At 30.1% G+C, this 15,764-nt stretch overlaps 1 protein-coding gene across 2 annotated transcripts; it reads right to left on the bottom strand.

Annotated features, from left to right (window-relative positions):
* Positions 1 to 116: 116 nt before the first annotated feature.
* On the bottom strand, positions 117 to 3,122 carry LOC133691871 (WRKY transcription factor 71-like). Of its 2 annotated transcripts, none has more exons than XM_062112488.1 (3): positions 2,528 to 3,122; positions 1,869 to 2,045; positions 117 to 1,004 (listed from the first exon to the last, which is right to left on the bottom strand). In XM_062112488.1, the coding sequence occupies exons 1-3, from the start codon at positions 2,989 to 2,991 to the stop codon at positions 632 to 634; spliced, it is 1,014 nt and encodes a 337-aa protein (XP_061968472.1). In that variant the 5' UTR covers positions 2,992 to 3,122; the 3' UTR covers positions 117 to 631. The 2 variants fall into 2 exon arrangements, with proteins under 2 accessions (XP_061968472.1, XP_061968473.1); XM_062112489.1 differs by having other exon boundaries at positions 1,905 to 2,045; positions 2,528 to 3,102.
* Between the last annotated feature and the right edge of the window lie 12,642 nt (positions 3,123 to 15,764).

Genomic DNA, 15,764 nt, shown 5'->3' on the forward strand with positions numbered 1-15,764 from the left:
TGACAAGAAGAAATATATTGTCAAAGCCAAATATATATATATATATAGATATGTGCAAGGAGATTATATATATATATATATATATATATTCAAATTGAAAAGTAATTACGACTATATATCCAATCTCCTTGCACAGCATAGCAGGATCAAATTGATCATTTACAAGTAAAGGAGACAGCCATCTCCGATATATATTGCAATTTCACAACCCCGTCGTGATCGAAAAGCTATGTACCGAATTAATTGCACTTGCATATATACACAACACACACACAAATACACACACACACACCAACATATATATACGCAATTTAACCTCCCTGTCCAATATATAAACGCAATTCTAATTAAATTGAGTGCAGTCCTACCAGCATGCACCGTCTCCTGTCACTTAATGCTCTCATTTCCAGTTTGGCAAGCTCAAGCAAACTGCCATTCCTATGAAGGGATACCCCATCATTCATTTTTTGACAAAAGCGAATAGGGTTTTTATAGAATCAATGAGAATATAAAATCCAGTTGCCAGAAATATGCAATCAATGCTCTATGGGAGCACCATACTGGTATATTAGCTCATCCATGGGAATCTAAGTACACTAAAGAAGGAAGAGAGAGGATATCGGGGGGGAGTTCATGGCTGTTGCTTGTGGATGAAGGAGGGAACTAAATCTTGCAAAAGGCCATAATCAGGAGAATAGAGCTGGTGCTGCTGCAGCTGCTGATTCTGTGGAGCAAGGCTGTGATAGAACATCGAAGTTTGGTCGCCTTGTTGGTTACTCGCTGGTAGTAAGCGAGTCAGGAGATCCTGAGGAAAGCTCTGCCCTATTGATGTCGATGCCAGAAGGGAAGGTGGTAGCATTCCAGTAGCATTACCTCGAAGAGTTGCTGGACAGTGATGGTTATGCTGCCCTTCATACGTGGTGATGACAACTGATGGGTCTTGGAATGATCTTTCCACACGTTTCTTAACCGTGCATTTTTGACTGGTGCATCTGTAATAACTTCTGCAATTTCAAAGCAAAGGAGAAAAATATTCTTTTGTGATGATCTTGAAGAAAGCTTCCAATGTAAAAGAGTTTTTACAGATAACACCATACTTTGAGTTTGCAGCTACCAGCTGCAAGATTTTCTTTTTCCTTCTCTTTTCTTTTTTGCCTATAGCTAAATTTTGTCATGTGCAGTGTTCAGTGTTGAGAGTTAAGCAAAGGTCAAGAAAATGAAAGATATATAGAGAACCAACGGTATTGAGGCTAACTACTTCGTAGATAATTAAGGCACCCAGCTAGCACTGCTAGGGTAATAATTAGAGCATTATTAATGCAGTGGTCATCTAGCTAGATGTGTGTGTCTATATATATATATATATGTGCTCTTCCAGCACGAAACAAGTTATAAAATCACACTGATATATAGGCAAATGATTTATAGGCTCTATAATTGGTTCAAATGTATGTCCAAAGAGGACTAATGCTCCTATGATGTCGTCTAAGTTCTCCTAACTTTGACACCAAATTAAGCTCTTAATTAGTTTTTTGCTTGCCCATTTTGGGGAGTACATTTGTTTGCTACAATTTGGCTTCACAAAATGGAAACTCTCACTATCTTAGCTAGAGACTCTGAGTGTGACAAAAGATCGGGTTTGACAACAATATCATTTGGTAGAGTTAGAGGATAAAATTAACACCATGAATGCAATGATAGCCGAAAGATGTGATCTTTAAATACATGAAGTAACAATTCATCAGCATATTCGGCGAATAAAAATCTAACTGCATAAAATAAATAATTTTAGCTCTAACAATGATTATCAATTATTTGGAGCTGCATTCTTTGATTTCTCATCGATTAATTTCTAGTACATATCTTACGGATGCATATGTGTGTGTGTGATTGAGCAAAATGACCTTGGATAAGGGCTATTCTTCACGGCCTTCTGACCATACTTTCTCCATCTATATCCATCTTCAAGATTATCAATTTCACTCTTTGTCAAGAAGGCAAACCGTGGCTCCTTTTGCCGTTTCTCCTTCTTTTTTGTCTTGCTCCTAGTAATCACGAAAATACAAAGTCAAAGTGCATAGAGCGAGATATTTATAGTCCAAGCAGAGATTTCTTTCATTTTTGCACTAGGGTTTCTATCCACTAAAAGGATAATACTCTATTTTATTCAGAAAATCTTGTGCGTTAACTTCCAGGAAACTGATGAAATTAAGCATTCAAATAGTTCTACGCACGGTACAGGAGTTTATAAGAAAAAGATTGCCCATATCCCTTTCACTAGAAGGAGTAAAAGTCTTATAATAAGTTTGAAAAACAACCAGGGAGAAAAAGCAATAATAACTTCATCAGTTATCAAAAGACTTTGACAAACTGTCTTGGGAAAAAAAAAGTGGTATACACAAACCCTAATCAACTATAAAAAGAAAAGAAAGGAAATTAAAGGAGTTAATTCTGTAATTAAAAAGCCTGTTAACCTTTACCATGCATGAATGATCTACAGACTACGAAGGAGAATCAAGAAACTTACACTTTCTTAGCATCCCCATCCCCATCTTCACTCTCTTTTGGCTGCTTATCTTTCTTGATCTTCCCAGAGTCTTCTTCGGTTGCTCCATCATTAGAAGAAGAATTAGATATGGAGGAATTCGGAGTGGATGGTAGGTTTTCATAAGTAGCTGCTGATAATTCTCCAGCACCAGTTTTCTTTGGACCGTCTTCAATGGGACTAATTACCTCAGATGACGAGCAAGACACGTTGAGAGCTCTCGATAAGGTGTTATAGTGATCCACGGAGCCATGTAAACAGTCGGTGAAGCTCATATACGGGGGATCGTTAAACCCTTGTAAGCTTTGTGTGGGTGCTTGTTGATTGTACACGGAGAGATTGTTGTCATTGAAGAATGGAAACACCGACACCGGCCGGTTGGTTCGGTGCTGAATATTGTAGTAAAAGGGATCGTAATTGTATGGATCCTCCTTTTCATTTGACATCAAGGAGAGGAGAGAAAAATAGGAGGGGGGAGGAGGAGGAGGGATTAGATACACTACAAGGCTTGAAAGCTTAGAGAGGGGGGGGGGCTTTTGTTTTCTTCTTATAATTAATAAATAGGAGACCTTTTCTGTTCGATTTTTATTTTACTTTTATCGAGAGAGAGAGAGAGAGGGGCCGGGAGCGGAGAATTTAGTTTTGATGGTAGGTTTGGCTAATCTCCACTTATATATATATTTCTTATTAATTGAATTTAAATCTTTAAATGTTTTCTTGATAGGTAAAAATGTATGTTATGGTATTTCTTGATTTTTTTTAACTGTCTAAATTAATTTGAAGGATAATATATATCCGTAAGAATTTTTATTTATTTAATTTATCGAGTAAGTTAAGTGGGGCGCGCTTTAAATAATTTTTTTAGGGAAAGAATTTAATTATGGTTGATATATATACAAACTCATCTAACGATACCCTTTACTTTAATAAAAAATTAAATTCAATCCACAGTATCAAAAGTCTCATTTAATCATGGAAATGATGAGTTTTTCTACAATGTCCAGCACAGAGGCTCCTGAATCTTTAACAGCATGCAGTCTGGAAAACCTTTCATTTTCTCGGCTTTTCTTTTCAGAAACCATATGCTAAAATTAACACTTTAATAATTTTATTAATAAAATTTTTTGTTAGTATTTAGTTTTATAATCTATCAAAATATATTTTACCAATAGCATCACTGGCAAAATAAAAAAATCCTCGTTCAAAATGTATGATGTATCAATAATAAAATTACCGTTGCTAGAGACTATTACAACTAAAATTAATTAATCACTATTACTAGAGGCTTTATTTTTCAAAAATGCACTAAATAATTCTTATTCCACGACTTCATATGGTATAATGGACACGCCTATATACACGTTCCATGCTTATTTAATTCCATGATTTATTCTTTTTATTCTGCTTAATTAATTAATTGAGTACCATACTGTATATTAATTTCTGGATAATTGATTATAACCAATACAACGAGAATACAATTAATTAAGAAATAATAAATTTCTCGTTTTATGCTAAATTATTACAAAATGGTAATAACTCAAGATTTCGTCTATAAATTTGAAAACAGTTTAATAATCTCAAACCATATTCTAATTAGAGCTAGCAAGCTCGCATGACATCCTGTATGTGAGATAAATAATTAGTTTCTGAATTTATTTTTATTTTAAAAAAAGGATATTTGTCTTAATTAATTGAATCTCATCTTATTTTCTTATAAATTGGGGGAGATATTTTTTAAAAAAAAATCATGAGAAAAGAAACAGGTTGGAGGGGATAAGGACAGGAAGGAGATTAGCTGCACCCATGGTTTGTGGTTGAGAAGAGGGGCCAACCACGATTTATACGCACGCAGTCACGGTCATGTAATAAAGGTGGAGGTACTAACTAAATACACGGTCAATGTTTCCAACATTACGGTTTCTATTGGAGAATTGGGCTCACACGTGTACCGTATTGGGCACCGTCGTTTGACCGTGATTGGCACGTGAGAGTTTATTTTCCCGAAATTAAAAACAAATTGAAATCACGTCTCCACCTCCGTTTTGCTGATTGGCCCCTCACGTCATCATCTCTCGTCTACAAATCTCCGTTTCTTTACCGAAGTTTGTGGCGAACTTTTTGTCCAAAGCACGCACTTAATGTAATTTGGAAAGACTTTTTATTTAACGGGTAAAATTGCTTGTATTTGCTTATTGAAAACCTCTTTTAGTTTAGATTTTTTTCATTAAGTTTTGGGGTATAGTTATTAAATCCGACTTCCAAATTAATTCGAAAAGAATCCAAGTCATTAAATTAGTAGTTTGATTTGTGAGTTATAAGAAACCATTTTTATTAAAATGATGTAATTTTATTTTTTTTATTTAGTGTTGGCTCAACAAGACTTGGACCAAGATTGACCGAGTAAAACTGAGTTGACTCGGGTCAATATATCATTTAATTCAATTGAAAACCTACTTTGAATTAACTTTCAAATCTTGAATTTTTCAGTTTAACTCGTAAAACCGAGTTGGATTTAAAAATAATTAAATTTTATATTCAGATTTACATATTTATAAAACTTTCTTGTGTTTTATATATATATATATATAATATGAAGCAAATGAACTTACTATATGAGCCCACACCTCAAAAAATAAAGATAGGTATGATAATTAAACAAACCAAACTTTATATCAAAAGCGGGTCAAACGTAACTTGTCTATTAAAGGTTACGGTGGTCTGTCGCTTTTGTTTCCTGCTTGTCACTCTTGTTTTGTGTTCATGGGCTATCTAAGTGTTGTCATTGGAGTAACATTTCAGTTACTTTCAATCGATCGAGTTTGTTGCTCCGCATGATAACACACTTTTCTCTTGTCTTCATGTTTTAAACGGTGACCGCACCTTAATTTGCTCTTGAGAAATATGGTACCGGATTAGAATTTCTGCTTTTAATTTTCCTAATTACCACACAAGGATCCAAAAGTGGCTTTAATTTGCTATAAAAGTAAGAATATTTACAACAGTGGCTAAATCACCTCGATTCCCCCCTTCATGCGACGTTATTGGATGCCATGGAAGGACCTACGCACCCCTATATATCTTGGCTCTAGCTAGGTTTTTAAGGGTAAATTGAATACCTTTACTGCATTCGTTTGTTAATTTCTTTTGTTATTTGCCAGCCATTCCTTAATTAAAGAACAATCTTCATTGGATTTTTCTTCTTCTTCCTTTTCATGGTTCCAAATCTAATACTCTATCACTAAATCTGATCTTGTTGGTACGTAGACCTGATAAATATTTATCTACAACTTAATTTATGATTCAAGAGTCTGCCATTTCGTTTGGTGTTGTTTCTCGCCTCACCTATTTAGACCCTTTATTTTTGTTTCATGTTGTGTAGAGGTTCCCTTGCGAATTTGTGGGGTTGGAGCGTTGATATTTGGATCTAAAAGAGTTTTTGGCATGAATAAGTTATTGGTATTATTGTAGTTGAAAAATTGTTTGATTTCTAAAAAGGAGAAGCTTACAAAATCATTTGAAAGAATAAAAATTACAAGGAAAAACTAACTTTTTACCATAAAAAAGCAATCACTACGTTTCCATTTAAAAATAAATTGAAGGTAAGTTCTTATAGAAGATATAGAGAAATCAATCATTATAATTAGTAATGATCGGTGACCGAGAAACAAGAATTATTTCGTTCGGTTTTATAGACATAAAAGAGGAGGGAGAGGGAGAGGGAGATTGTATTGCCTCCCCTCGATGCTTGAGGTGTACAAGTAACCCTACAGAAAACCAATTCTGGGAGTAATTAAGGCATCTCTTGTAATCAACCAGCTCTCTCATGAAAATTAGTCATCCCTATTCATTGAGCGTAACTTGAGATGATTGCATTGCTATCAGCTTAATAAAATGCATTGAATGAGTAATTTTACATGTTTCTTTATGGTTCGTCCTGCTCTCAGAAAATAATGCTGCTTTTCATGCCATTTCGTCACTTGGGATTTGGGAAGTTGGGGAAACTAGCACTCTCTCGCACCCGAAATGCGAAAAGAGCCGTCTTGTCGATTGAAAAGAGAAAAAATAAAAAATAAAAGCCTCTGCATTTTCCTTGAATCTACAGTCAATGCATCCAAAGTTGAAAGTCCCGAAATATTCAAGTATGTGTTTCCACCATAATTTACATGAAATTAAGTAGGTTTGAGTTTCAATAACTTTAATTATTAATTAACCATGTGATTAAGAAAAAAATCAGAACAAGATCCAACAAACTTTCTCATGAAAAAAAAAGTATACAACAAGGATTGTGGCTAAAGTTGGTTTTTCGTTCTTCAAGAACTATAGTAACTTCTCTTTTTCTTTTTGTCTTTTTTCTTTTTAAATACTACAAGTCCCACTCACTCCCCCCATTATTTCAGGGATCAACATTTGAATTTTGTTTCATTTCATAAATATATAGATTTAGTTTATTACTAGTTTGATTTACCAAGCTATATTGAGAGGCTCAACAATTTTGTTTTTCAATGCAAAAAAGAAGAGGATGTTGTTAATGTTTTATCTATTATAAAATAAATTTAATTATAAACTGGAAAGTTAATACGTGCTTTCAATAAAAAAAATTAAAAATTATATATGTTAATAATAAATTTATTGATTCCAACAAAAAATTGAGTTGAAAATCCGATACAAATATATATATATATTAAGATATATGATCTCATATTGTAAGAATCTTTTTAATTATTTTTGTTAGAACATAAATAATTTAAACTTCATAGAAAAAATTTGTAGTATAATTCATGCTTTTATTTTATTAATATATTTTTTCAACAAAAAACACACTTTTTTGTGGTTCTTAATTTTGATAAAAACGAGAAGAATTAGAATAAATATAGATATGTTTTCTCATTTAATATTAATGAGCAAATTATTATTAAAATTTGACATATCATGTTGATACATAACTATCCATAGAGCAATTAATAATATCAACGTAAGAAAAAAATTAAAAACAATGATTATTTTTTTTATTAGAATCACACTTTCCTAATAAAAAAATAAAAGTGATAATTAAAACAAAGGTTTGTAAAAAATTTAAGCTATTTAAGATGAGTAGAAAACATGTATTTTTTAAATTTAAAATAAATAATATTATTAATGTGTCTCTTGATTATTGTAGTAAAAGCATTTTTTTTAAGTGGAATCAATATTTTAAGAAAGAAATTTCTTGGTTGTAAAAGCAAGTTAATATATATGTATATAAACAATGTGTCCATATTCTTCTATGTGATTAAGGCTAAGAAAAAATAAATGTGATAAAATCATGTTAAAATATATTTTAAAAATTTTAAAATTAAAAATTTGATATTAAATGAATACTCATGAGCAATTTTTTATTACTATTAAGTTTTTAAAATATTATTTACATAAAACCGATAATATGATTTAAAATATTATGAGAAATAAAGAAAACCAATAGTATGATTTAAGTTTATAAAATATTATGAAAAATAAATTGTTAACATTCTAATGAAAACTAATAATATGATTTGTAAATCATGTCAAAATTGAAGGGTTGGTGAATTATCATGTTAAATATATTTGTTATACTGTAAAAAAAGGGAAGAAAAAAGTTCAAGTCCTTTTAGATTTTTTTTTAAGTTACACCCATACACATGACATTATTTATTTATAGATTTTTTTTTAAGGGATGAACAATATGTTGTTTGTTCTTTAAAAAAATATATATATAGATAAACGACGCGTTGTCTGCTAACTTAGATTTCGACAACTAGAGGGTGGGTAAAAAATCGGGTTAGGGTGTTTTTGGGTTCAAGATTCAATTTTAACCTGTTTTGATACAAAAACACCCTATAAACATCAACCAAGTAATCACTCAACTTAAAACATCATAAATTGCTTCAAAAATATAAAATCAAATAAAAAAACTCTTTCAAAAATGATTTACTCTTTCAAGCAAGATGGAAGCCAAAAAACCACCATCAAACTCTTTTCGTTGAATGAAATCTTTTGACATCAAGTTTGACCATTTTGATTTTTTGAATCGTGACAACCAACTACCTTTTCTCTTTTATATCTTTTTCTGATGAGTTTTGTTTTTCTTTCTCTAACTCAAATTGAAAAACAAATAAAATAAATTTTTGTTCCAAAATGATAGTTGTTGTGAATTTGGGGTTAGACATATATTCTCTCTGCGTTTTACTTTCAGTCATGTATCTTTTAATTCAATAAATTTACCATAATTTCATCTAACTAGGCTATAAAAAAGATGCGATTGAAAGGAAAAAAAGTTTGAAAGAAAATAAGAAAGTTTGATGTTTCAATAAAGTATTGCCAATTTTTTTGAGTTTGTTTAGATGTTTTAGATAATTGAAAAATATAATATCTTAAAAATAAACTGAAAACAATGAGAAGAAATGTTAGATTAAAATGTTAATAAAGCAATATCAAAGTTATCATTTTAGTGTAGCGCGGTCAAATCTTTTCTTGATTCTTGATATATCCCACTAGTCAATAAATATATCTTTCAGGCCAACCATGTAATCTGTTTGAAGCAGACTCTCATCGAATTGTGACAGATTCACTTCTAATTACTCAGAATCACTTATTATCACAAACCTGACTACATCGTTGACACTCATAAAACATATTTGAAAGAAAAAATTCAAAAGATTATGGTTTCCGTGTAAAATGATCAATTAGTTCATCCAACTGGATCAACCCGTTGAGCCAGAGAATTGATAGTAAAACAATATGTTTAACTGTTGTTATTTTAAAGCGTGACAACTATTTTGTCGCGTTTAGAAATAATAACATTTAGTAAATGTCATATTTTAAAAGTATGATCCTATTTTATCAAATTAATTTTTAATGATATTATTCAAAACTTTTAGTTTGCTATATAATTTTTAAAAAAAATCCAAAATTTTCTCCGGATTTAATTAAAGGAGAAACGTCAATTCTCATTTATAGCTCATCAAGTTAGGCGTGTTTTACTAACTTGTGGGCAGCCTAGCATAAATCCAGGTGTTCCTCGAATCTAAAAGCGGTGTCAAAGGTTTCCTTATCAAATGTCGACTTTTTTGGCATTTATAGCTCGAACCTATATAATTGTTATTGTGGTCCTGGAGCTTTCTGCCACCATTCAGCAAGCATGAATATCAAAAATTGAAGAACAGATGGCTGCATTTAGAGTAAATTGTTACTTAGCCATCATAGTTAGCAAAGCTAGCTAGTCAATTCTCATTTATAGTTTTTGAGACTATTTATTTAATCTTTATATTTTTAAATTAGCTTGCAACTTAGTCCTTTTAGCAATTATTACATAGAAAAGAAAGGAGGGAGATTTAACCATGAAAAAAGATATTCTAAGAGCGTATTTACGAGTATTTTTTATTTTTTAAAGTGTTTTTTACTCAGAAATATATTAAAATAATATTATTTTTTAAAAAAAATTATTTTTTATATCAGCGCATCAAAATGATTCAAAAACATAAAAAAATACTAATTTAAAGCAAATAAAAAAATAAAAAAATTTCAAATTTTTTCAAAAACACTTTTAAAACGCAAAAACAAACAAGATCTTAGAACGAAAACAAATTGGTTAACATTAGTCAAATTGTGGTTTAGAGCTTTTAGTTTAAAAAAATATTCAAATTGTAATAAACATCTTGATTTTTTTTTTAAAAAAAAACTTGATTCAAGGAAGGGTGTTGGAATTAAACCAAGTTGATATTAATATTCGATGCTTATGGTCCAAGGATTTGATCTCCCAGTGGATATTGGTTTTCTATTTCACATAGAACTTGTTATTTGTCCTTGTTGAAATTGATTTCCTAGTTGATGTAGGATTTGTTATTGGTTAGTTAAAGTTTGGTCTTGTTTTAGATGTGTTTAGTAGTTAAAACAAAAACACCAGTGCCATGCATGATTTGAAAAAAATATACGTTATATGCAAAGCTTAATTTTAAAAAATTCTTCTAATTTTGGATAATTTTTTTTCCTATAAATTACCATACTGTATTAAATAATTCAAGAAATTTCATCGAGTTTCAATGTTTACAATTTTTTTTTTCAATTCACCCCTTTTATTTTTTTCCTTCTATTTTTCTCTCTCTTTTTTTTTTCTTTCCTTCCTAATTACATTCTAAGACTTTTTTTAATCGATGTTTGTGTTGTATTTAGACTAATTAAGTTTATTGAATTACATCGAAGTAACTCACACATGATTTCATTTTAAATCTCAGCTAGATAAGAAATCGAGCTAAGAAATTTTTTATTTGTTAATTTTATCATTTTTTTTTATCAATTTTGTTTTTATATTTTTTTATTGGTTGATCCAGTTGTTTTTGAATTGATTAAATATACTGAATCACATCTAAATAATTTCTTCATGATTTGATTTAAACTAAGTCAAATAAAAAAATTGAGATTTATTAAACTAAATTTAATAATAATACTAAATAATTTATACAAACTAATTTAATTTTAGGCACGCTCGGACCTACATGACTCCAACTGGACTGCGCAAGGAACACATGCCTGCCCACCTGAAAACTTCAAAATTGTCAAGAGCCCAATTGATTTGACGCCGACATGAGCATGGATTTCGGTGACAATATCTAATCACCGGCTAGACCATGGACGTTTGTCTCTCCGTCGATAGTGTTTTTGTGCCGGTTCGGCGCCGGCAACAACGGGAGAAAAAAAAAGTTTCTTTTTTCTAAACCATGATTTCCTTTTTCTTAAACAAATATCTATCAGTTGCAATTGTATATGTCGATGGCTTGTTTCAAACGTGTGTATAAATTTTTAAAGTTTTAGATACAAGTTAGAGAGTGTTTGTTTTTTTATTTAAAAAATATTTTTAATTTTTTTATTTTGAACTATTTTGATATACTAATATCATAAATAAATTTTATAAGATAAAAAATAATATTATTTTGATATAATTTCAAGTAAAATATACTTTAAAAAACAACCGTTATCACAAACTCAAACACTACTTTTTAAAAGATAAAAGGGTTGTTTGTTTCTAATATGTAGTCATGCTTTTCAAAAATCTTGAATTTTTTTTTGTTTTAAATTAGTTTTTTGAGCTTTTAGTTAGTTTTGATTACCTGATATTACAAATAAATTTTAAAAAATATTTTTTTATATATACTTTTAAATAAAAATACTCTGTAAAACAATTATCATTACAATGTCAAACACTATAGAAAATAAAGGTGAGGTGAAGAACCAATGAACAACAAGCCATAGATCAATTTGTTATACTAGAAACGTTTATTTTTGTGATATTGTGTGATAGGGTATGTATTTTATTTCAGTTATAAATTAAAAGTATTTGATTAATTAATAAATAATATAGTTTTGCATGAATTTCATTAAAAAAATATTTATTTAAAATACGGGGTAAAACAAAACTATAAACTATAAATTTACTTTGTTAAATCAGAACCACTATCAAACAAACACTAATTTCGGTGTTATGCCGAGGCAGGGCTTCCGACCAGTCACTTGATATGCACATATGAAAGGTGAGGGGCGATGATAAAAGGAGTTGAAGATCAATTCTGAATGAGAGAACATGAGAAGTAATGATGAGAACCGTCCAATCTGATATGGGTGGAATAATTTAGGTGGAGGGTCTTTCCACCAAAGACGGAATAATTATAATTTAAAGACAGCCAATGAATAGCCTGAGATTGTTGACTTGTGTGCTTGGCATTGTTTTTTTTTTTTTAAAAAAAGTTAAGTCAAGAGGCGGCAGGGTGATAGTTAGGTCCTTGCAGTATGAGGACAAATTGTACAATTAGTATATAAAATAAAAAATCAGATGATGAATTATAATAGTATAAAAAAATTGGGATGAAATTGCATATTTTTAGATGTAATGACTTTGAACTGTGATATTTAATTAATATCATGGTTTAAAAATGCTATATTTATTTAAATATCACAATTAAAAACTGCAATATAGACAACAATAATATTTTAATTTATATTACAACTAGTAAATTTCTATATATCTTTCATTGGATTCCAACACTTTATTATAAAATTTAAGTTATTATAATACCTTTTTAAGCTTAAAATTTTTCTTTTTAAGCTTAAAATTTTCACAAATCTATAATTTTAAGTGAAGATTATATATTTAGACTTGGCCGCTATTTTATATTTTATTAAAAAGTTAAAAATAATAAGATTTTAAATTTTAATTATTTAAAAACCATAACTTTGATATCAAGTTAAATAAATATTTCAACAAAAAATAAAACGGATAAAACTCAATAAATAATTTTATATTTCAACCCGTATCCTTTAGATCTTGACCTTAAAAAAAGTCTAATGGTAAATATGAAATAAAAACAATCCCTTTAACTTATAAAGGTGTCCAATTTATTAAGTCAATTAATATTTTGCTTGCAGAACCGATATTGTTTTAGCAAAAAAACCGAGAATCAGTCGGGACATTAGGGACCGTTTGGGAACGCGGCTGCGGCCGCGTTCCCAAAAAATTTGAAAATTTTTTGTTTTTTTTTTTTGCTAAAATTTAATATGGTTTGTACGTTTTGGATCGTTTTGATGTGCTGATGTCAAAAATGATTTTTAAAAAATGAAAAAACATCGTTGGCATGCATTTTGGCATGAAAAGTTATTTGAAAAGCACCCGCAACCACACTGCCAAACACGCTCTAAGCCAGGGTGGCCTTTATCAATGATTTCTGCTTCCAATATTTCAGCCGTTTGTTTCATTTTCTCTGGTCAAGATTGAACTAAATTAGCTTTTATCTAGACCCAAGTAATGATGGAAGTATGATTTTGCCGTCTGAATATTGCTCTGGCATTTACTATTAGAGTCCCATCGTGAGACCTTATGCGTGTAATTTATTTTATTAAGTGCACAAAGTCTTAGCAAATGCTACAATTGTCTTGTGTAGTTGGGTCATATATAGCTTAAATCACAATCAGGATTCAATGAGCTCTGTTGACTAGACAAGCACGAAAGGGAGCCCTATGCCATCTCCACTAGATAATTCTCGACCGAATGAGACCGCAAAGGAGACCGAGATGGATACAATTTCATCTAATTGCTCGGGAACCAATCTTACAATGATCAGAAGTTAACACACACACACACACACACACACACACACTGTTATATTTTATAGCAATAAGAAAATATTAAATTGTACTGTTATTGATTGTGTGTATTTGTAATATAAAGATTCGTCATTTTTAAAATAAATACATTTCTAGAACTAATACAAATATATCAAGAGTCTTAGAACTCTTTAAAGAAGATTTTAAAAACCTTTTTAATTCCATGTAAAGGAGAGAATGAAAAAAAAAAGTTTCCAAACAACCAGATGATTTGTATTTATAGTGTTGAGTGACCGATACTGCTATTTATCTGGAAAGTGCAATTAATTTCTCAAGAACAATATGACTTTTGAAAAAAAAATCCAATTAAGGCTTCAATTGCATATTATAAACAAGCGGTTCAAAACTCAAACTTACTGTTTGTTCAAGATTATTTATATAAAACTTGCGCTTAACATTTGAACCTGATTTTTTAAACAACCAGTTCACGCAAAAAATCAAAATTCGAAAAGATTTTTTGAACTTTCATTCTATGTATTTTTGGTTATTAAAATTTTAAAATTATTTTCACTTTTAATCTCAAACTCTTTTTATAATACAATATGACCATTGAATTCAAATTTTCTTATACTCTGAATTTATCAAAGTTTAGTCATTAATTAAGTTGAAAATTTACTTTTTTCGATACCCATTCACAGTTATATATATTCACAGTTATCAGGTGAAACACAAATCATGATTGATGATGATATGTGTAAACACTCGTGTATAATAGGTTTTTTTTAAAGATATTGTTCCCCTAAAATTACATAATGAGTTTTTTTTTTTAATAATTCTGGAATCATACTCTCAGATAATTCAATTATATAACGCCAGCCAAAGCAAATATTCAAACGTAATCAGATTATTTTAAAAATATTGGTGCTGTCTAGGACTTGAATTGTTCTTGACTATGTAGCTCCCAACCACTGAAGTGTTTAGACCATGAGTGAATCCATTCCACACCGAAGTCACTTGTCTTAGATTGATCTCGATTAATTAAGATTAAACACACACAATCCTACTCCACTGAGGAATTAAGATACTATTCTTTGGAGAGAGGATGACATTGAAAGATCATGACATTCGTATATATATATATATATATAGACTGACTGGTTCAAGCGTTTTTTTGCTCGGACTCTAGCATCACAAAGGTCAAAAGTCCACTCAAGAGCGTTGCTTTAGCAGTTTCAAAAGGGTAGCTGTTCGGCTCCACCACATCACATTATTAAACCAGTTGAATATATATATATATTTCCTCTTGCAGTGAAGTGGGGGATAGGAGATTGACTAGGTTATTGTAAGCTGTCTTCTAGATTCCAATAATTAACATCAATTCAGTTCAGTTTCTCTTTAAGCAAGCCATGCATGTGAGTGAGAATTGGATGCTCAGAACCATTGAAGATGAATTGCTTGTCTGAGAATTGGAATATATTAAAGATTATTTTTTAAAGTGTTTATTTACTTGAAAATTTATATTTATATTTTTTAAAATTTATTTTAGATATCAACACATCTAACCAATATACAAACATAAAAAATAATTAATTTAAAGTTAAAAAAAAATTAAAAATTGTAAAAACCCTACATTATAAAACAGTGGCTAAAGCGATACCTCTTTGCTAGAACCTACCTTTTTTTTAAAATAAAACAAGAGCAGATTGATATTAATAAAGGAAAAGACATAAAGCCAAAAATCAACAGCTGGGAAAAGACAGCCAGACATCACAAAAGCAAAATATTTAATTTTAATTAATTATTTTTGTCTGAGCTCTGAGCCTTAATTTCATTCGCTCAACCATCACTACTTGTAATTAATAATCTTTTACTTGGTAAAACAAGTTAATTTCCGTGCAAATTTAAAGTAGAAATTCCTATAGCTCCACATATACACCTATTGAGATTAAGTTAGTTTGTATATATATGCATGTATGTGTTTTATAGTCAAGACTATGTACCATGCATAAGCAATAGTTTTTGTTTTTATGCCGATATTTTTAATATAAGAAAATATATAATAATCTAATTTATATTCGAAGGTATTATGTGAATACATGATATTATATAA

This window comes from Populus nigra, chromosome 4 (assembly GCF_951802175.1).
Source record: "Populus nigra chromosome 4, ddPopNigr1.1, whole genome shotgun sequence".
NCBI classification, from domain to species: domain Eukaryota; kingdom Viridiplantae; phylum Streptophyta; class Magnoliopsida; order Malpighiales; family Salicaceae; genus Populus; species Populus nigra.